The 22,892-nt window shown below is 40.3% G+C and overlaps 1 protein-coding gene across 1 annotated transcript in view; it reads right to left on the bottom strand.

Annotated features, from left to right (window-relative positions):
• Positions 1–22,705, bottom strand: part of gdap2 (ganglioside induced differentiation associated protein 2) — a 30,213-nt gene extending 7,508 nt beyond the window's left edge. Inside the window, 13 exon segments of the mRNA XM_055032178.1 lie at positions 249–303; positions 4,982–5,121; positions 5,240–5,316; positions 7,807–7,883; positions 9,334–9,484; positions 12,586–12,745; positions 13,635–13,711; positions 14,928–15,016; positions 16,175–16,328; positions 16,931–17,070; positions 20,743–20,821; positions 20,824–20,966; positions 22,572–22,705. Of these exon segments, the coding sequence (XP_054888153.1) occupies positions 249–303; positions 4,982–5,121; positions 5,240–5,316; positions 7,807–7,883; positions 9,334–9,484; positions 12,586–12,745; positions 13,635–13,711; positions 14,928–15,016; positions 16,175–16,328; positions 16,931–17,070; positions 20,743–20,821; positions 20,824–20,923 (1,299 nt within the window). The 5' untranslated portion in view covers positions 20,924–20,966; positions 22,572–22,705.
• Positions 22,706–22,892: the final 187 nt, after the last annotated feature.

Raw genomic sequence — 22,892 nt, 5'->3', positions numbered from 1 at the left:
GAAAATGTTGCTTTAACAGCTATTTAAATGTTTATTAAAAGAGAAAACCTGCATACTTTGAAAACCGTCTTAACCTGGCACTAATAAAGGTAATGGATGATCTGGGTTTTTTGTTGTTGTTTGTTTTTAATCCCACTGTTGCAGAGTCTTTCCTCCAAATCAACACCAGCTCCACCGTAAGGCATCTGCAAATTAGAAACTTGGCAGGAAGCTAAAAAAAAAAGTGCAGAGAAGGCGCTGACTCCTACCTTTGAGCGAAACGTCGGATGGACAAAATAAAAGGCCCTCAGATTCTTTTTATACCTGCAACACAACAAAAAAACAGCAGAGATGAGACAGAATCCGTCTCATATCTCGCTTTTAAAGTAAAAACAAAAGGAATCAGTGTGAACTTGGAGACTATGGAAAGGATGAGATGACCAATATATTAAGAAAACAACATGTGCAAAGTGAAGTCACTGTAGCTGCGCTTCTAAAAGTGTGGGTTTGAGGTCCAAGAGCCACAAATTTTCCCAACAGTCAGCTCCAACCTGTCCATCAGCGATGAAACAATTACCACACAGTCGTACAGCTTTCCCACAGAGACCACAGTGTCTGTGTTGCTCACTGAAAATGTACAACTCATTAAAAAAAACGTGACAAACAAGTAAAGACGGATATAAAATAGGCTTCTCCACATAACAGCCTCTGGCCAACGTCCGAACACCCAAGTTATGTCATTTTAAAATTGAAGCGGCTTCCCGATTCTCCCAGCAATTAGAGACACATGTTTAGTCAAAAAGTGTCCACAGATCTGGTCCACGGGCCAGAACAAGAATCAGCCGTGTGAGCTCAGTCGATGTTTTTGTAACCATGGCTAGTTGGGGGGGGGGGTGTCAGAGAAAGTGATCGATCATCAACAAATGCAGCAATAAGAACAGATACAGAACAAATGTGGCCACTGTTGATGCTGAATTGCTGAAAAGTTGGTAAAAACCCTCAAACATCTTTCATGAGTCTTTCTCATTAACGTGATTCACAAGGCAGCTGTTTGGTGAATTCCTTTGTTACACCTAGCTGAGATTGATTCATCATTTTATGACATCTTGAGCCATTCGCTGGAGTCAAGAGGTCGACGCTAAATGAACTAAACTGAGATAAGCATAACTCTCTGCAGTATCCGAGTCTGCAAACAGCAGAGACGCACTGCTGAGGTCACAAACCGATGCTAAGGTGGTAGCTACCTCGGTGTTTTTGCTTTAAGATTAAACCAACACACAGACACGGTTCTTGACTTCCTCTCAACAACTGGGGCTTTGAAATCGATGACATGCCATGAACATCTGACATTAGAAAACCTGGCGGTGCCCAGAATGTTGATCTGTGTTTATTGCCTCTTTGCGCTTGCTATGCCCCGCAAAAATACTTCAAGATGTTTTCAAGCGTCACATTAAACCTCAAACTTGAACATATTTTGCAGCCAATGTTTCATGTGACAGACCAAGGTAAAGTTGTTGTATAACTGTAAAGTGGATGTAAAATGATGAAGGGATTTATTTAAACCAGAATAACCCAAATTTATAACCTCTGGTGTGACCAAGCATGGAGGCTCAACTACCACCAGTTCGACCTACTTAGTCTACATGACAAATACAAGGAGGTCAGTGCCTACTCACGATCTCTTTCAACCCTCTACAGGAGAAGCCCAGTCCCAGGTTTACTGAACCCAATTGATAACATGAGGGTTGACTGAGGGACGGAAAGTGGATCACCACAAGGACTAGTCAACGGACATAAGACCCCACAATAACTTCACAGTGAACCAAAGAAAACGAGTCAGGTACAGACAATAGAGCCTCACAGATGTGTGTGGGGATGCCCAAATAGAAGTAGCAAAGAAATACCCAAGAGGAACACAATCCCTCTGGTGGACCGAGTCCTCAGGTGTGTAGGAGGGTGTGTTCCCTGGCACACACACACTGAGTGATCTCTACCACTCAGTGTGAAAGGCATTGACTGGACAGGGACTCTCCCTGTGTGACCGGGAGTTCAGGACTCGAAACCTTTTTCTGCTCTGCCCAAATGCACATCAGTTCTCACAGGACAAAGTGAATGTAATCGCTTGTTCTATGGTCCAAAGAAAACTGCTAACAGAATTGAAACGACGCCAAGGCAAGATCGCTCCACCCATGCAGAAGCGTAACCCGGGCAGAGCAAACCTCGGACAGAAAAACAAAGTTGTGGTGAAGGTAGTGAAGCTCACGCTATGACCCGATGTTATTTGGTGGGGCATTTTTTGCCTCATCAGTCAACAAACAGGCAAAGGAAATAGGGGCCGGGGGGCTTGAACGGGTCCATAAAGTTATTTTGCAAGAAACCATGGAGAAATTGACGTTAAAGCCCAGGAGCCTGATCTTAAAAGACTCTATATAAGGAGCACTGATTTGCTTTTGCCAAAAACAAACGCGTTTCATGTGAGACCGTAAATTTGTGGAACACGCAGCAATAATCTGCAGCTCATTTTCCGGCCAAACATTTGACCTGCTATGTTTTCTGTCATTGTATCCAAGCCTCATCCTCTGTGTAGATGTGCAGGTGATTGTTACTTTATGATATGCAAAGAGCAAACCTGAACGGTTTTGATCAGGCTGTGCATGAATATTTGCGCCACATGCCTGAAGTCGCTGCTTTACAAAGACACTGCACCCATTTGTAGCACAGCACACATTTATTGCTTTGGACCCGGCCCGAAGCCTTCATTTCTGATTTAACCACAAAGCGAATGATGTCACGCTGACAAAACCCTCCATACAGACGAACATGTTGCAGTTACACCGTCGATCACTGTGGCATTCAGCTGCTTATGATGTCGGCCACAAGCAATTATCCATCTTTTACATTTTTTCAGACTCTGATTTTTGGCTCTTTTCTAAATGTTTTGTATAAAGCATGTCATAACTTTATTCTTAACTCTCTTCCACTATTAGTTTTTCCTAAATCTCTATGACAATTCGTAATGATGAACCCCGACCCGGCCTTTCAGGTGAGGGGATTTCACCCATGCTATCCTGTCATGACATAGTGAGTTTTAACAAATATGTAAAAGTTGCATAGTGCAACTTTAAGTCATGCTAAGCCAAAATGAGTCTGCTGCCTGCTAGGAAACAGGGAATCATGACAATACCTCCAACAGGAAGTAGCTTTTCTAGCTAAATGTTGGCATGTACATTACATCATGTCATTCAAAAAAATGTTCAAACAGCAAAGCAATCTCTGCCTGGAGCTTTTTTGTGGCCATGTAGGATGTATAGATACATGTCACAATGAAATGTCAGGAGACATTCATAATTTGCATTCCACCTGCATTCACCGAGGTCTGTGATGAATCAGCGAAAGCGTGAAGACGCTCCGCGTTATTGTGAATGACTGCGTGGGCTTTCCCTGCTCCACTGAAAGGGGAAGTGGGACGGAGGAGTTTTCATCCATGTTCTGAGACGGCTGCCCCAAAGCTGCACCCGGCCCGTCCGCCATCTGAACAGGTCGCTCGCATAAAACAAAATCAAAACTGTCGTCCTTCGTGTGAACTTCTCACATGAAGTGAAACTAGTGGCAAAAGTTGCCAGATAGAAAATGAATGAGAAACTCTTGGTGAAAACAAACCAATGAATATTTATAGACAGCAGCATGTTGTGTTTGAAGGTGTAGTGGCTGCATGGAGATTCCCACAGGTCACCCAAAAATTTCTTGAAGTTATTATGGAAGGAAGTTTGTTTGTGTGTGGATATAAATACATATTTGACTTCTGTGAAGGTAGTTTGTGTTAGAAAAGGAAGGAGAAAAAACCCATCCAAAGTAATGGTGTGAAATCTTGAGTAAATATAATTTTAGTTAAAGACTAAAACAGACCACATTAATTATGCGGACGAAAAAAAGGGACAAGAATTGCTGGAAAGTATTCAGCTAAACAGAACCGATATCTTAAAAAATTACAGTATCCAAATCAGATCAGGAAGTGGAAAGACAGACAACTTTAAAAGCCAGAGTGACTGAGATTCAAAGGAAGAGCACAGTGGTCAATGCTGGGGAAAAACAAAAACATGTGGATGAACAGTCAATCACATGTGATGAACTCTGAGCAGCAGTGAGAAGAACAAAAACTCACTGTCAGTCAGAATTTTAGGAGTCTGCACCCAGCATGTCAGAAACCAAAGAACAAATCACGTTCGTCGGGTATGAATCATTAAAGATCTCTGACTGTTTTTAGCCGATCTTCAGTATAAAAAAACTAGAAATCGTTGCAGCCAAAAGAACGATTAGCCGTGATTGGTGTCTTAAAGCAAAAAGTGCATTTAATTTAGAGTAAGTAAGTTCTTCTCAAACAAAACAGTTCAACAGTAATGAACTGTTCAAATCAACTCAGTTCAACGAAAGAAAATCACATTTTGCCATAACTCGTTTACAGATCCTGTAATGTGGGCAGGAAGGACCAACAGTAGCAGTCAGTTTCACAATGAATCAGAAAAAAACCTCTGACTGAAGACAGCAACAGTCTGTAAACAGTTTCTGGCAAGCAGTTCTAATCCAGCTCATTTGTTTTTGCCACTTCCCTTTGAAGTTCAGTGTGTTAAACACACTGATGTCGTCTTTGAGTGAGACACTCCTTAAAGGAAACTCTGCATCTCTTTTATTACAGTCGTTAGCTAGTTGGCTATGGTCTCCATTACTCAGCCTGGCTCAGCTACCACATCTTTGAAGAGTGTTGGTGGTTTTAATTATCTGCTATTTTCAGCTTAAAGAGGGTTTGTGTGCTTTAAAATGTAGCACTGCTGCCAACAGAAAAGTATTGATCGGTTTCAACATCTTCAATTGGAAGCTAGTTAGTCTATCAAGCCTCAAATGAAGACCATCATAAACTGTTGGCGGATCAAACCCCAGCATGGACTCAATAAGAGTTGAAACTCTGAGTTCAGTTTGACTCGGGAGAGAAAAAGTTCAGACTGACTTGATGTCGACGACGTCGTAGAGGTTTCTGAGGAAGTCCGAGTCCAGATGGTTGTGCTCTCCGGTCAGCGTGTGGAAGTAAACGATCACATACTCCTTCACTGTGATGTGATCCATCACATGGATGAAGTACAGTAAGGCCTAAACGGAAAACAGAAACGATTTAAAAAAAAAAAAAACCCGCTCTGTAAAACACAAAGTGAAGAACGATTGGGCCAGTCTGACCCCGAAAAGTGCTTAGAAGATTTTTAAAAAGAACCTTTTCCAGGTCAATGAGGGTTACTGGGATGTTTCGTCCGACTACCACCATCACCGTCCTGCCGCATATGTCCACACCTAACAGACAAGCAGAAATGTTACAAAATCGCTGGTAAAAGTTTCACCTTCAAGAATTCGCCCGGAAATGTGGTGAGTTCCTGGTGAGCTGTTCAGACCAATCGGGAAGTCAGACTGCTAATTGCTAACATAAAACGCTAAACAGTCTATAATGTAAACAATTAACATTTATGCCAACTGTTAACATTTGCTTTTTAAGTCTTATATATAAATTCAATAAATGAATAGATCATTTAGCGGTACAAACAATAAAACATTGAAGCTTTTTGCTCTCAAACAACAGGCTGGACACAAAATCTAGCAGAAACAAGATTAATATCTTGTAAAAGATTAATATTATCAAAAAGACATAAAAAAAAAGTTAACACTCTCTACTGTATGCGTCTATAGTAAGATTTATGTGTGCCAGCACCTCTTTTCAATGAAGCAGAGAGAAGCAGGCTATTTGTTTTTATATTTTGTAGTATCATCTCTTCCTGGATTCATTAAACCAGAAGTTATGAACAAATATTTTGCTATTTCAGCAGAAATCAGAATCGAGTAAAATCAGGATGAGCAGCTCAGAGCGTTACTGAAATACTGGCCACAAATGCGTTTCGAGTAATTTATTACATCATTTTGTTGTTTTCTTTTTTTCCCTGAAGAGGAAAACAGACGAGGAAAAAAACCTCCACATAAATTATATTTTAACAAATAAATAAAAACCCAGAACAGAGCGAACATCAGAAGTTCTGCGTCTGCAACAGAGTCGCTGCAGAAAAAGCCGAGGGAGTCTCCCAGCGTGAAAACAGGCTGGCCCGGTTATCCGGCACATCAAACCACCGACTTCATGCTTGAACTTCATGACACGTCTGAAACTGCTCTCAGAGCAGAGTTTGCTTAAATCCAATTTGAATGCATGCTTTCTGTTCTCGGGTCACAGAGCGACGGCGTCTGCAGTCTCACTGAATCCGCCACAAGTCGGTCATGTTTGACGACAAAAAGAAACAAAACAAGTGACACTTAGGAAAATAAAAACAGAGGGTGACGAAGCAACATGCCTCCAATCGTTTTGTTTCCATCTAGCTGGACTTCCACCTTTTGAAATGTAATATAATAGAAATGCAACTTGTGAAAAGGGAAAGAAATTCAGCTTCTGCTATAACCATTAAATATTTATTCTAAACGTTTCCTCGTTTAAAAATAATCAGTAAATAAAGGTGTCACGTCGAAAAGGACATCCTACAACCAGATGCAGGACTGTACAACAGCAACAACAACAACACTGCCCCCTCCTGGTGACGAACAGCAGCTGCACCTGACAGCTGAAGAAACAAACAAACCCGGTTGATCTCTAGCAAACCCACATTAGAGGCTCTGGGCCACAACACACACTCAACACACACGCTGGTTTCTGACGCACCGCTCCACTCACTGACAGCATGCAGAGGGAAGACGCTTTAGTAACTGACTGCAGGTTTTGTCTGGATTCGTTGCTCTGATTCTTTCCATTCAACAAAAACGGCAAACAAGATGATTTTAATTTAAGCAGAAGGATCATGTTGGATTATTTATGTCTTCGGGGTTCCTATGTTTTACATAACTAAATTCAATATTTCTATTGACTTACATCTCTAGATCCTCATCCAGTATTTTTGACAACTTTCCATTTGAACATAATATTCAGGGAGAACTGTCAGGTCCTACTTATGTCTGCTATAATAAGCAATTCATTAACTGATTAATAATTTCCGTTCTTGTTATTGGACATAATGCTCTGTCATTCCATTTACAGAGATTCCATAATACACTTTACGTATGGTTTTGGTTACAAGTTGCTTCTTTTCCTTTTTATTGTTGTGTTTTATTTTGGACATGTAAAATATCTCCCAGCTGTATGTTCTGTACAAAATGAAAGTTTACTCATCTTTCATTATTATACCATATATGATTTAAAAATGGTCTCAAAGCAACAATATTATCGTTCATCATAATCATCTACCTGTTATCGTCCCGCTACCATTAAGTCACACAATTATGAGACGTTTTAGCTTCAATCGTGTGTTTTACAATCCAGAACTCTTGAATTTTTCCCCAATCAAATTTTCAGGGATCCACACCAAATGGGATTCTCCTCTCAGCTTGAAAACGTCTGAAGGTGTTTTGTGTGAATCTCTCCTAAAAAAGTAGCAATCTGAGAGCTTGTTTGGCATTTTAGACCCCAGTTTAAGAACCTGTTGAACAGCTCAACCTGTAAAGCTGTTTATGGAAAGAGCATGAAGAAAAACATTTGAACGTTTCTAGATGTGTGGGAATGTTAAAATCCAAGATGAAGCACCCATCAAATCAAGAAGCTTTGCATCTGTGTGTTGGTCTACAACATGAAATTTGGGAGGTTTGAAGTTGTAACGTGAAAACACTTTCAATAGTCTTCAAATACAGAACATGAAATTACTATTGGCTCCCGAAGGAGGTTGCACAGTAGATATTTTGGCAGCCTCTCCCACCTACCGGTCTGATATAAGGCTTTCAGCGCAGCGATGTCTGACAGATCCTCCGCTCTCGCTCGACACAGCCAGCGACTGTAGCTGCAGGACCCAAACACACACAGACGGAAACAAAAAAGAAAGAGAAAAGGTTGCTTTTTGATACACAGTGGATGTAACGCAACTAGCACTTGCACAGAAACATAAAACCTCCTGCAACTTCTGGTAAAACTGAGGTTCTCTTTGAAGTGGTGACTGATGCTGGACGGCTTCAAATCATCTCTGCTGCGGTTTGGAGGAAATCAAAGCTCTCCAGGCGGCAGGTCCTTCAGTTTGGTGGTTCTGAGTTACACCAAAAACTCTCAAAATCCATCTGGGATTCCTCCTGAGGCGTTCTTTATTTTCTACACCTGCTTTTGCACTAACTGAAGTAATGGTAGCAAGAAATACAAGTATAGATGTGTAGAGAAATGCACCAATCGCTTCTTTTTCTTTGTTTTTTTGTTGAGGCCAATTTTCCAGTTTTCTGTTTTCCAATTCTTCACAAGGGTATTAAAGCATGCTAATTTAGTATAAACCTAGTTTTATTTCAACAATCAAATATCACAAAACACTTGCCAAGAAATAAAGATGATCTTCTCTGTAAGCGTAGATCCTTGATATTATTGCAGTACCTTAAAGAACAAGCTGTTTGTTTGTGCGAATTTATTTTTGAGTATCAGGCTTTACTTGCTTGGTATTTAACCAATCTTCAAGATTCTTCTGATTGGTGCATTAATAGCCGTATTCCCATTAACCACAGAATTGGAATCACAAACACATATTTGCTTCATGGAAGTTTCGAAAGAACTCTTTTTTCAGAAAAGGTTTTTGAGAGTTTTCAACCGTACCAAAATGTGTGTTTCACAAACTGCAACAGAAATGCCTTTTTCCGCGTCACAAACATCAATAACAGTCTTCAGTGCAGAGGTTGGTAATGTGGGAGGATATCTGCAAGGTATTTACAAGTCAGAGGAACTACAGACAAGTAAGGAGATATTTTAAAGAAAACTGTTTGCTGCTACAGTAGGAAGCCTGTTGGTGTCGGCCGTTCTTCCACTTGGTCCAGTCTGTCAGAGTGCCGGACACGCAAAGTGACTGCGAGGAAAGCTTAGAAAACCACCAGTGTAAATTACAGCAAAGTTTATCCAATTTACTCTTTTGCATTTCCAACCTCTGTCTGAATTAGCAGAAATTGGAAATCTCACAATTAAGACATGAGTGGCATTTCAAGAGAACAGAGAGAGTAATGCTAACCAAGCTAACACAAGAGTTTGAATCTCTGTTTTAAATTAGTAACAACCTGTTTCACAGTAAATGCTTTCTTACACACACAGTGTGACATCACCTCTGATTGTAATGCTAATGATTAATCAGCTGTCAAGGCAAGAAAACGGGCCAGACTGTGGTGAAAATTGGTATTTATAGTTTTTCAAAGAAATATGAATAATCTGGGATATATTTAGCTGGAGACATGCTTTTCAGCAAATATTTCCTTTGCTGGGACTCTTACTTTCTCTGGTGCTGCTTCTGTACGGCTGCTTCAGACATCTGGCCCTGGAGGATCTGCTTCCTCTGCTTGTCCACGTCGCCCTCCATCCGAGCGAAGGCGTGATTCCCCACCTGACCCAAATCCAGCTCCAGGCTCTCCTCTTCACGCTCATCTGGACAGAAAAAGATCATATAGGGTTTCTGCAGGTTTCACCAACAAATTCAAGACTTAACAGCCATTTAAGACCCGCATCTCCACAGAAACGAACAAACTTTGTCCAGACAACTGCCGATAAATTTGCTAGCTGGCTAGTTAGCGGCGGCATAGCGCACATTTTTGCCAGAGAGAAAAGACACATGACAATAAATAAATATTGAATATACCAGTTGAATTTTGTCATATAAAGACAAAATTCAACTTACTTTGAAAAAAAAAAAAAAAATTTTAGTACATTTTAAGGCCTTAATTTTAGATAAATGGATTTAAGACTTTTTAAGAACCATTATGAATGTAATTTAAGACCTATATTTTCATAGAAATGTACAAACATTGTCCAGCCAACTGCTGGTAAATGTGCTAGCTAGCTAGCGAGGGTATGTTAGCAGTGAGTTAGCAGTAGCCTCAATCATCTCGAGTCATACTGAGTGCGATTCAAAGTTTGCCGGACAGAAAACTCACATGAGAAAAAAGAAAAATGCACAGAACATACAGAATTAAATCTAAGACCTGTGGTTAACCCATCTTACTTCAAAAAAAAAAAATTAAGACATTTTAAGCTCTTACTTTATTTAAGTCTTTTAAGAATGTGCGGATCCTGTTGGACCTAAATGAGGCTCCTCACAGAAACGAAACCCCTTCCTACCTGCAGTCTGTTTTCTGTTTATTTCAAAAACACAAACCTGCTTACCTCACTCATGTCAGAATATTTGCTTGTTCTCATTTATTGCAGTACACAGACACAGATGCATATGACATTATTTGTGTGCCATCAGAGTCAAGACCGCATCCAGGCACCGCTTCAATCCCTCCTCAACCACATGCAATGTGAACATTTGATCAGCGCTGACAAAGCCATGTGTGTGTGTGTGTGTTCGTGTGTGTGTGTGAGAGGCTGTTGTTGGGCTTCCTCTGCAGCAAGCCTGCTTACTTTGGATCCACCGTCTGAAGCCACATCTCCCAACTTTGAAGCTCTGCGCCAGAAGACATCACGGCTCAGGTCAATGGAGACAACAGACTCAAGTTGGAAAACGCTCTACCTCACTGACTGACACAATGGCTTTGGCTTTCACAGTCCAGCTCCCAGAAACCTAACAATTAGAGCGCATGCAGCTCCAGAGGTCACGCAGGTTGCTGAGCACATGGAGCTTTGGGCGGAGCGGGGGGCTCGGCTGATATTTTGTGCTTCTTTGACTCGTTTCTGTCAGGAGCAAACAGCTGCATATGCGCTTTTCCTGGGATAACGAGGGATCGATTCCTTCGAGATACCTCGAAAATGAATGCTTCAGTAGGAGCAGGAGAGTTTCATTTCACTGTGATGCTGCGGTGCTCAAACGCTGCTCTCATAAAGAAACCTGCTCTGCTCTCCCTCAAGTCAAACCAGCAACATCGACTCCAGTCAGATTACATAAAAACAAACGAGTCATATTCCACCTTTCTATTTGTAAATAATAATGCTCAACAGTGGGATTCAATTTGTCACTAAACAAAGATGCTAGCAGCATCAGAAATGTTTAGCGATTAAATTAAATTAAATTTGTAACCCACCACATTCCTGGACGCTACAGTTTATATTTTCATCTTATTTTTTTCATGTTGGCATAGTTTTACAGATAGAAAAATCAAGAATTGTGACATGTATTTTTTTGTGACCACAGGGCGCCCTGGGACCTTTGATCCACTTTTTTTCCCCTTACTTTAATATCTTCAAAATCCAGATTTTCAGAAAGAAAACTTTTATTATGTTTTACTAATAACAATAAAATTCTGTTAATTGTGTGAGTGGAGGACAATGTTAGAGACTCAAATTCAAAAGTACCTTATTGATCCCGAAAGGAAATGAAAATAATATTCAGCCCGTTTTATCTTGATCGCTTTTGATCAGTGATTTGCCGCTCAAATGCAGAATAATCTGATATTTTTTCTCCAATCACTAAATGCATTAAAACTGAGAACCTCCACAATTTTACGTGGAGAAACCCATAACCCAACAACACAGACTTTAAAGCACTTTTTTTTTAAAATAAAAACCAGATAGAGGTTAGAGTCATAAGCTTTCATGCATGAATATAATCTTGTGATTATTTTGGTTCTTATTGGATTCAAAACCATTAACCTACCCAAAAATCTGCGGCAGGTTTATTCTTCTGTGCGCAGTAAGAAAAAAGTTGAAATTAATCCAGAACTAGCAGCTTGTTACTCAAAGAAAACAGAAAACGCTTCCAAAGCCCCATCAGTGAATCTCTCGATCTTTTTGTTGAACTTTTTTTTTAAAAAATAGAGTATCTAAAAACATTTGATTGGTTTCATTTTCAGATATCTCTGTTATGTGCTTCTTGTTTTCAGATAATCTCCACTTATCTGCTAAACCGTCATTAAAGACATTTTAGAACCGAGTTCTTTCTCAGAACTTTATCTTCAGGAGATTATGAGAACAAGATGATGAGCCCAAAAGAACTGGACTACATTTTGGTTTTTTTTAGCCAAAAAATAAAAATAAAAAAAGTCCAAAAGTCACAAGTGATCTGGATATTCAACCTCAAAGTTTCATAAATGCAGGTTTCCAAAGCTAGACTGATAATTACGGTTTTCGATGAACTCTGTCCTCACTTCACTTCTGCTCACTCGGCTCCATGCAGGAAACAGGAGATTTGGTTCCATCTGTGTGAGATTTGTTTCCACCGTCTGACTGACACATCGAATTGCTTCCACACTTCATCCTGAGAAAGGAACATTTCTAACCTATGAGCTGTTGCTGTTGTGTCACTAATTTCTGGGGTTTTTTTTGTTTTAAACCCGAAATAAAAAAAGCCTACATCTGTAATATTTTTTGAAAAAATCATGTTTCTCTTGAGAGGGAAGACGGGAAGTGAGAAAAATACCAAATTGTGCATGAGTCTGCTTGTTTTGCTGACTTCTTAGCCAAAAGGAACGAATGTTTGATCTGATTCCGTTTCCCCAAACTTGATACCGAACATCTGAGAAATAATGACGTTTTTTTTTTTTTTTCCACCCTTGGCAAACGGATTGTTCTGCTCCAATGATGGGAGAACGTACCTTCCAGGCTGCCTGGCTTCTCTGCGATGCGGATCTGTCTCTCTGGGACCACGGGCTCGCCCTCCGAGTTGCCAATGTCAGCCGGGATGAAAGGAAGGCAGCGCCGCTCCTCTTCCTCGGAGCGAGGGTAGTACAGCGGGAGAAGCTTCTTGTACGCAGACTAAACACACACACACATCCATCTCAGTGTTTTTTGTTTTGTTTTTTGGGGTATTTACAGACATTTAGAGAGAACCGCTGAACGTTATTCACCCCCTTTAGAAAAAAAGATGATTCTAACGCACTGCTTCAATTCAATTCAAAAATACTTGATTGATCCCAAAAGGGAAATTAAATACTGTTGTAACTCTTATAATCCAAGTATTTTCAGAGTTTTAACGCAGATGGTGACGCCGTGAACTGGAAGGAGATCCAGTAGCAGTCAGTCTCACACAAGTCTGAAGCGGCTTCTGACTGAAGACTATTAAGAACTGCAAACTGCTCAATTTCCAAACAATATCACACAGTAGTATGTAGTAGAAAACTGCACAAAACAAAGTTGTGAGTGCTAATCCACCTCATTTGCTTTTGCCGCTCCTCTCTGGCTGTGTGGTTAAAAAACCAAACAGATGTTGAGAGAAATGTTGGAGTTGAGGATAAGATCAGTGGAAGAGATGGTTTAAACTTTCTCCGTGAAGCCTCCTTTTTCAACTCTACCTGGACTTGGGGTCAAAGTTCAGGTACTATTTCAGCTTTTGATGTGCTAATTTGCTGTAAAAACACCTTGTTGGCAGGGAGACGCATCGTAACAACACCATCTGCACAGCATCCAAAAATGGAAGGAATAATTGTCCAAATTAAAAAAACAAAAAAACAGCAGCAGCAATGTCTCAACCAAAACAAAAACAATGAGCAATCATTTACTGAGTCACTCTGACACGCTGACACAGTGTCTGAACATTTAAACGTAGACCAAACACAATTTCTGACACAGATTTTGCTTGAATGTATTGTCTTCTAGTGTTTGTGAATAATTCTGTAGCGTCAGTATGTATCGGTGTCATACAGACCTCCTCTGTGTCTGACACTGCGAACACCACCGAGTCGATGCTGTTGCCATGGTTCTCCAGGAACCGGCGCACTGTTCCTGTAAACACAGCAAACCAAACGAACACTGTTGTTACTGGACGTACCAATGAGATCGACACGCCACACGAAAACGTAACATTTGCTGTAGCTTGGGTCACCGTTATTAAAACACCGGTCACGTTGATAATTGTTCACATAGGTGTTTTAAAATGACACTGTCACTTTGTAATAGATGTATGGGCAAATATACCTAGAAGTTACACCAAGCAACGCCAAGAAGAATTGCAAAAAACCCAACTAGAGAGAGACTTTGAGGGAAACTGTGTTACATGCCGATATGTTTTTTGGATTCGGTCCAAAAGTCTGATTCAAAATCTAAAAGTTTCTGCCATTCTTGTTTAGGCAGATTAATAATGCCAACAAGGTGGCAGTATTAGGAACAGATGTTGTTCGGTTGAAACTAGACTGCTAACTAGTTCCCATCTGATTCTCATGAGAATTTTGAGCCAAAAAAACCCCCCAAAAAGGTGCATTTCCGTCTACTGGTTTGGAGCGAATCAACCGGGCTGCACGAAGCGTAATTTTGTCAAATGTAGACGTCGTGCATGGTGGTAATAACGGTAGCAGTTGCAGGACCACATATCTCTGAGTTTTGTGCCCCTGGCAAGGCAGAGACTCACCAGTGGAAGAGAGCGTTTGGTCATTTGGCAAATGTGTTTCCATCTCCAATTAAGCGAATCAAATTTTCTCAGAAAAGCCAAAAACCACCTCAAGTTAGCGTTAAAAACATTTTGTTTAGAAATTGAGGAAGACATTTTGAATTTTGGCATTTTAAAATCAACCTTTTTTAATGCAATACTTCAAAATGCACATAAAAACGGTTGATGAAAACACTGTTAACTTTACACTGACAGTGTTTCACTGATGGAACATTTTCAGTCTGAGCTGATTTAGATAGCCACATTCATTGTGGCGTTGACTAGCCTGTTAGCTTTTAGCACCCAACTGTTTTCTTTGCTTTCACTGAGCTCAAAGTCACATCACTTCTTTCCATGACAGAACTAATACCAGGAACTTGTCACCGATCCACTCAATCCGATGTGGAATGTATCGGCAGGGAGTGGTTGTCGTTCTTGGGTGTGGTTCCTCTTAAACTCTCTTACTGTCCATCTCCTCTGCCGCAATATGTCTTTTAATCCACACGGCTCGCTAGCAGAGAGTAAAAGAAGAGAAGAGTCAGCGTTTCCCTCAAAGTCTGAATAGACGGGTCTTACTGAAAGCGATGTGTGCAGCGTCTTCCAGTGGATAGCCTCTTTTGGTGGTGGTCAGCACGCAGAAACCGACAGACGCCATCGACTGTTCTCTGCGAGGGACAGGAGAAAAAAACAAAAACATTCTCACGGGTTTGTTTGCATAAAAAAAAAAAAATCTAATGACAATCAAACCTCAGGGAAATGTTTAAATCAAGATAGTGATATGTAAAAAGGTGGGAAAAGTTTGGAAATACAGCGTGGTTAGACTTGGGACTTAGTCTACACATAGCCAGATTTCTGGGAACCAGAATAGTTTTTCATCCACATGTAAACTCTACCGTCATTAAAACGATTGCTCATGAAAACTGAAGTGGAAATTTGAGAATCCTCCTTATTTGCATTTGTGTGTGGACACTGGAAACTACAGATTCAGAGGTAAATGCATGACATTCAGATGCTTTTTGCCTGTTTTTACAGGCCCAACATGAAGGCAAACTGCTGCTCAACCTCCATATATCCCAATCGATGGCATCCAAATCAACACCATCTTGAGTTTTACTCATTTTTATAATAATAAAATTTAGTTTAACCTCTCTGTCTGACCACACAAATGAATCTCCTGGCGCCATGTTTAAATCCTAACAGGAAGTTGTGGTTGTTTTGGAGGATTGTCATCGACTGGCACAGGTTTTAGCGCTGCACTACACCGCCCCCTGTGGGTTTGGCATGTTTAAAACAACGCTCAGTGGTGTCATTCAGTGGGTTTGTGTGGATGAAAACTAATCCAGTGTGTATGGCGATACCTTTTCAAACTATGTGGCAGACATATTCACTTTTATAAAGTTCCAGCTACATGTGAAGAAGGCCTAAGATTCTTATTTAGTGAAACATAAAGGCATTTTAAAACTAGCTAAATTTAAAAGGTTGTTTTCCGAAAAGAGGGAACGTCTGAGTAGCTTTTCACTTTCTAATTTCTAAACTTTCTAAATTTCTTCACTTTGACTTCAAAAGCCAAAACAGCTGAGATTTGATTAATGAGCCAAAACTTTCATTGTATTGTTTCTGGAAGAATTAGATTGCTTCTTTAAAAAAAAAGCAAGTATGTTTATTGCACCAGGTCACAATCTGTGAGGAAAAGAAATGTTTAACAAAGTGAAGGACAGGACATCATTCAGGGTTGTTTCCCGGCCAGATGGAACCAGAGAGTGTGTGAAGAAGCTGGCCCGGATCAGACGGAGCGAGTGGCCGATTGAACTGTTGGGTCTTACGCTGCCAGCTGCATGACGTTCCTGTAGCAGCTGAACAGAGAGCTCTCCGCTGCAGTCCTGTATTTGGCTTTGTACTTCGGTCCCACAGTATGGATGATGAACCGGGCCGCCAGGTTGAAGCCTTTGGTCAGCTTGGCCTCGCCAGTCCGACATCCTGCACACAAAACACCAGGTGGAACTTCTGCTTCACAAAGATACAGGGGTTCACTGCTCTCACTTCTGATACCGACACCGATATCTGAGGTCTGGTATTGGCTGATGACGATCCGATACAGGGAAACAGTGCTAAATTGACTCAAGACGTTTCTTTTTTAAAAACACAGAAATAAATGTAGTGAATTATTCTTACTGTTTGATAACTCTGCACCAGTTCAGCTCATTTAAATACACCAATAGCTTCACAAGCCTGGTGGAACATGTAAAAATAACACAACTTTAATCTGCTCAGTCAATTAGGAGCATAAGAGCCCATGTAAAATAAATAAGCCTGCCGTCGCGCAGAGCATAGCATTAGACTGAATAGATTGGTCACATTCTCAACGATACCCAATCATTTATTTTCAATTATTTTCAATATCGGGATTGATAACAATATTAGTATCAGATCGGTGCATCTATTTTGTGTTGGTCTATCATATAAAACCTTAACATGACTAAAATAAGCTCTCCTGGCCTCTACAGGTACAAATCTCCATATGAAACTTTTGCCTCGTGATTTACTTTTATCCTCTCTGTTGCTCTTCCCTTTTGCTCTACCTTTGAGTTTCACAAGCTCTTCCCTCAGTTCAGGCCCGGCGAGCTGATGGATGCTGTCCGACACTGGATTCTTGTCGTTCAGCGACTCGTTGCTGGTGTTCACAATGGCAGTGCAGTTCAGCAGGGCAACGTCCCCGGGGCTGTCGCAGAGAAAAGAACAACAAAGCAGTCGTTTAGACTTCCTTTGGTCAGCCTAATCCTTTGGTCCATCCTGACTAAAAGGATTATTAAACCTCTCCTCATGCGTGTAAAGAAAGGATGAAAAATTATTGCAGAGGGGGAAAAAACAAGTTTGCACGGGGTTTACTAAATGGATTTAATGGCCAATGGTTCTGATTTAATAATTACACACCTTTGAGTGTGTAATTATTAAATACCTCCTGCATTCAAATTGGATTTAAGCAAACCTCCTCCTGGTGGGGGCCGCTGACCTTTGACATATACCTTAGAGCACAGAAGATATTCACTGCTGCTCCCGAAGGCAAGTAGAAATGCTTTCTAGAGAGACACATTTTAAAAATAGACACAGTAGAGACTGAGGAACCATGAAGAAGGCCTACCTGCAAAATTTACATCAACAGATAGTGGAAACTTGGACACAACTGAGTACCTGATCAGGACAAGGAAGCAGGATTTACAACACTAAACTGGCTTCCACCGCATTCCTGCCTCTAATTAATGGACTTCGCTTCAGGTTAGATCAAAGCAGGAAACACTCATACGGCTTCGCTGTTTGCAACAAGAGCCAAACATCCAGCCTGAAATGTCACTTTTATTTTAAGTTTTCTGCAACTTACTGAGGGAAACCTCAACAAATGCTAATAGAGCTGTCTGTGTATATCGAACTGTCATTTAAGATAAGATTTACTTTATTGATCGCAGAGTTGGGAAATTTTGAGCCAGATTTGAGAAAAATAAATATTCAAACCTGTGCAACCGATTCTTTTTTGTTTGTTTGTTAAAGCACATTTCAGTAAAATGTGGCGTAAACATGACATAACAGAAAAAGAACAGGTCACATAAAATTATCATGATATTCGGACCTTCGACTTGACCTTCCAGAACTGAGTCAACTGATACAAAAGGAAATTAAAGCAGAAAGGGTCAAAATAGATGGAGTGAATTAGGAAAGAGGTCGACTCTGAGCAGTAAAAGCTCCAAAAACACCCCAAAAACTTCAGTGTCATACAGGCCAAATGTCATCACTGATGACATCGCATTCAATCATCTACACAGTTTATCAGGCAGACTATTCTCATTTTACTATTTCCTTTGTAAATCAGGGCCAAACATATAGAGAAAACCTATTGAGCTGACAGACCCTGCAAATGCAGCAGTGGAGATGAAGCGTAAATGTTGCAGTTTTCTAATCACACTCTGGCCCCTGTGTTCTTTAAACACTGGCGTGAGCAGCAGAAGGAATCCGTCCCGTTGACCTCACAAAGAGCCGCGACACATCGGCTCGTTTTGAACGGTCACAAGCTAAAAGGTGCCACCGCTCGCGGGCCGCTGGTTGCTGAGTTCTAGTCATGTTACTGGCGCAGGAATGTGCCTCCTCCTGGTGGGGGCCGCTGCAACAACAAGGCTCCTTCAGAGAAGCTGCTGCAACAGGCAGACAATCAGTCAGGCCCGGGGACATGATGCGGCCGTCCTTAAAAGTCTTTAAAGGTGTCCATTGATTCTAAACCGGTCCGTGTGAAAAGTGGAGAGGTACTTTTCCACTTCTCAAAAAACACGTAATCGAATCAAGTTAGCATTGGTGAAATGGCTGCCTCAAACTGCAGGAGTGTGGAAAAATGTTTGCCCCCTTATAAATTTCTTCTTCCTTTTTTTTTTAACTTGAGGAAAAGATTAATCTCCCGTTTCTCCTTGCTGACGACCGTCCCAGTGGTCTGTCTAACTTCATCTTACATTTTGGCCAGAACCCGGCTTGCTCAGAGCAGCAGAGTTGTTTCCCCAAACGGAGCCGAGCACACGTCCCCACGTTGAGCGAGAGCTTTAAAAGCACACGCCTCACATTATCGCTCCCTCACGTAGACATGTGCGCTCAGATCAGTCTGTAGATCGGTCGCGTTGCGTGGAATATAACATAAATGACAGCAGCTAATGAATATTTTAGTAATCGAGCATAATACTGATTATTATGATGATTAATCAAGTCAAAAAAATGTCACAATCTGCAGATTTTTTTTTATTTAACCACTTAAACTTATTTCATACAATATTGCAGATTTAGTGAAAATAATATCAGTTCCTTATGTGAATAAACATTTTTAACTGTTTTGTCTTTTAAGACTATTTCTGTTTATAGGGCTACATTTGCTGTGACGTGCAGCTGCAGCCACACTGTCACCTAAACAGGACTGAAAAAGAAGTTGTAAGCAGTTCATTATCACTTTTATCACAATTAAAAATGTTAATGTCCATGTCACTAGGCCCTGTCTGTTTCCACCTTGTCTTTGCTTTTAAAATAGGAAGTCTGTTCATAGTGATCCCTCTCTCTCCGTGCGACATCAGCCTTGTGACCGCTCATGGCAGGAAGACTAAAACATTTTTTGGAGCAGTGCTACAAATGATTGCGTAACTTTGCGTCTTCCTGTCAAAGATTTAAAACTGGGAACTGACTTCGAAACATCCGCGAGGCACATGGTACAAAAACAGTTTGGTCCAGTAGTTTTTATATTCATCAAGTCACAGAGAACTGCAGGAGTTACCAGCGACATGGTTACAATACAGATTCTTCTGTCAATTGCGTTTGCAGTGTGGTTCAGCAGATTCCAATCTGTTAAAAACATGTCTATCGATTTCTGCCTCATTGTGTCAGATCACAACGGCCTGGATTGAAATAGTTAAACACTAACATCAGTGAAAAAAAGGCCCAATCATGTCTAAAAGTGCTCACTTGACTGATAACGGTGTTGGTCCCAAAGATTATTCAGGCCAATGACAACAACTGTGGAGCGTCGGGTTGAAATATCTTCTTACAACTTCTCATCAAAGAAACAACTAGAAAACTCTGTACATTTTATTGCTAATTCATTTGAAATCTACACTTCCATTTTCTTACATCTCACACTGATGTCTGCCTTTATGTTTCCCTTTCTTCTACAATACCAATAAATTCATTCAAAAAAATAAATAAATAATTGACTGCATAATATGACAAAATGTGAAAAATAGAAATTGAATCAAATCTCCTATTCGATTCGATTCCATTAGGATATTCAGGGTTGCGATTCAATTACAACAATGTTTGATCCAGAAACAACTTTTAGTTCAGAAACCAATTTTTCTTTTCCAAAAGTCTAGAGGTCCTGTTGCTTTTCCTCTTGTCTTTAACTGACCAGAGGCAAAGACGATGTAAACAAACAGAACATTAATTTTAAACAATTTTATAAAGCTCCATGGTGTATCGAATTCCATCAGTAACTTAAATTATCAGTATGAGGTTAACCTTAGTTGTCTCTTTTCTTAACTAATAATAATAAACTAGCAAAGAATAATTCAAAACATAATTTTGCAAAAAATTAGGCAGACAAAAATCGATTTTTGAGTACTTTGAGTGAATTAAGAATTCCCGTTAGATGGAAATGTGATTCTCTATAGAATCAGTTTCTTTCTGTGCCTCTGGTGAAAAAGTTTATGGGAGAAATTTACTTTACTCTGTAAACAGATTCAGAAATGGAAGCAGGAACGATCTAAACTGAGGCTGGAAAACACAACAGTTTATATCAAAAGTCAAAAGAAAAAAACATTTTTCTGTATTTTTGCACTCTGCAGTTAGAGCGTGACGAAACACACGAGTGACTCACAAGAGGATGATCTTGCGGTTGATGTCCGGTCTGAACGGGAAGGGCGAGGGAAAGGCCTCGTGGTCCAGCGGGCCGTCCCCTGGTCCAGCGGCGTCTCCTTGGCTTCCTCACTCAGCTGCTGTTGCCACACCGGAAGGGACTGGATATCCACAAACTGGGAGCGAGCCCCCAGAGGATCCATCCCACCGACCGCCGCTAGAAGCTTGCACGGCGTCTCACAGGAGCTGCAAAGCACACGGAGCCGTCACAAAAGCGCAAACCAGGCCGCTCAGTGACTTATGAACCACATGTCTGTTTTGTTTAACATCAAAGTCCCTTAATTAAAGTGATAAAAGAGAAGCTTGAAGCAATTGGAAGAATGTGATCTGCTGTGTTAAGACCAGTGATGGCAAAGTTACTTTGAGAAAGTAACTTTAATCAGATTACTGATTACTCCTCGAAAAAGTAACTTTGTTTACTGATTATTTGATTTGAAAAGTAACAAAGTTACATTAAAAGAAACGTTTTTAGTTACTTTCAGCAGCTGTTAACAACAACAACAACGCTCCGCCACCTTTGAACATCACCTTGATCTTTCCCAAGACTTCATTGTAAGCTGTTTTATAATGATTACATCAACAATGTGTCTCCACATTGAACTGAAGGTGAGATTGTTTTATGGTTATAACAGTACAAAAAAATATATATGTAGTAATTTATGCATGATTTCGTGTTTCTATTGTCTGGAAACTATAAATAGGATTTCAGAAAACAAACAACAACTTTTGAATGTCTTTGTAACAACAAAATAATTTCCTTCCAGCAGGTAATCCTTACTTTACAAAAACAAAGATCTTCACCCTTTTGTTGCAGTGAAGCATGAAACAAAGGAGCAATTGTATTCAAAATAATTCTACATGTACACATCTGTGCCACCTCCTCATTTTGTCTTATCTGACCACTTCTTTCAGTAACGAGTAATCTAACACCTTACTATTCCAAATCCAGTAATCTAAGAGTCCAAATCCAAATCCTGAACATTACTATTTTCTTTAGTAATTTTACTTCCTCTGCCCGTCATGGGGAGTGACTGCCATTTCTACATTCATGAGCTGATCAGAAACGTAAACAATGGAGGAGGAGAAAGATGCACACTTTGTTGCTGGGAAATCAGGAACTATTTTCAGTTTCTGTCAAGTCCGATTATTATAAGACAACAAAAAATAGTCATGCTGTGGGTGTGGCTTCACCCTGTGCACGCCTGATTCTCTCTGGGTACTCCGGCTTCCTCCCACAGAACAAAAACATTTGCTGCTGGGTTGATTAGTCTCACTTGACAGTTCACAGATGATTTGTGTCAGCGGTGGAGGTTCACATTTTTTCTTTTTTTTAATCAGAAAAACAACCTAAACAGAGCTGATGTATGATGGCATCGATCACAGACCACAGACCCAACTGAGGATCTGAAAACGGATTTGAAAGAAGCTTTTCCTTCAGCCTGACGGAGATTGAGCTGTTATGATGCGAAGAAGAATGGAGAAAAACTGGACGAGTAATGTATACTTAAATTTCTACAAGATTATAGGTCCATTTTCTGTAATTCATTTTTGAGAGAGCAGGCCTCGAAATAAATAAACCAATCAGAAATTATCTCTATTAGTAAAAAAAAAATCATGAATTAAATAACTGTCTCAAAATGCTGTAGTTTACACCTAATTGTTAAGAGATGAAGAGCAGTATTTCTGAAACATTTAGCATTGCTGTCCAGCTGAATCAGCAAACACCTACCAACCGCGTCCACGATAAAGAACTATTTAAAATAAGAACACGTAGAAATATTGAACCAATACCTTCAAAGCTCAGGCGGGATTGTTTTTACGTTGAGTCGTCATTTTATTCAAGAAATTGACTCCAACAGCAAGAGAAACTGAGCTATAAAGTCCCCATCACCATGGTCCACTCAGTTAGCAAACATGTCAGTAGCACAATGACGCAACGACGTACGTCGAAGCCGCAGCGTACCAGAAACACCCGATTGGGGAATTTCAAACTAAAAGTGGTCAAATAGCAAATTAGAATCAGTGAGTTTGTTTTCATTTTTGTTTTTCAGCCATTTTTTTAAAATTTCCCCTGTGAAATTTGTCATTATAAATGTATTTTCCGTCTATATA

This window comes from Poeciliopsis prolifica, unplaced genomic scaffold (genome assembly GCF_027474105.1).
Source record: "Poeciliopsis prolifica strain line A6 unplaced genomic scaffold, Auburn_PproV2 SCAFFOLD007, whole genome shotgun sequence".
NCBI classification, from domain to species: Eukaryota; Metazoa; Chordata; class Actinopteri; order Cyprinodontiformes; family Poeciliidae; genus Poeciliopsis; species Poeciliopsis prolifica.
This window is presented reverse-complemented; position numbering and strand designations above follow the sequence as displayed.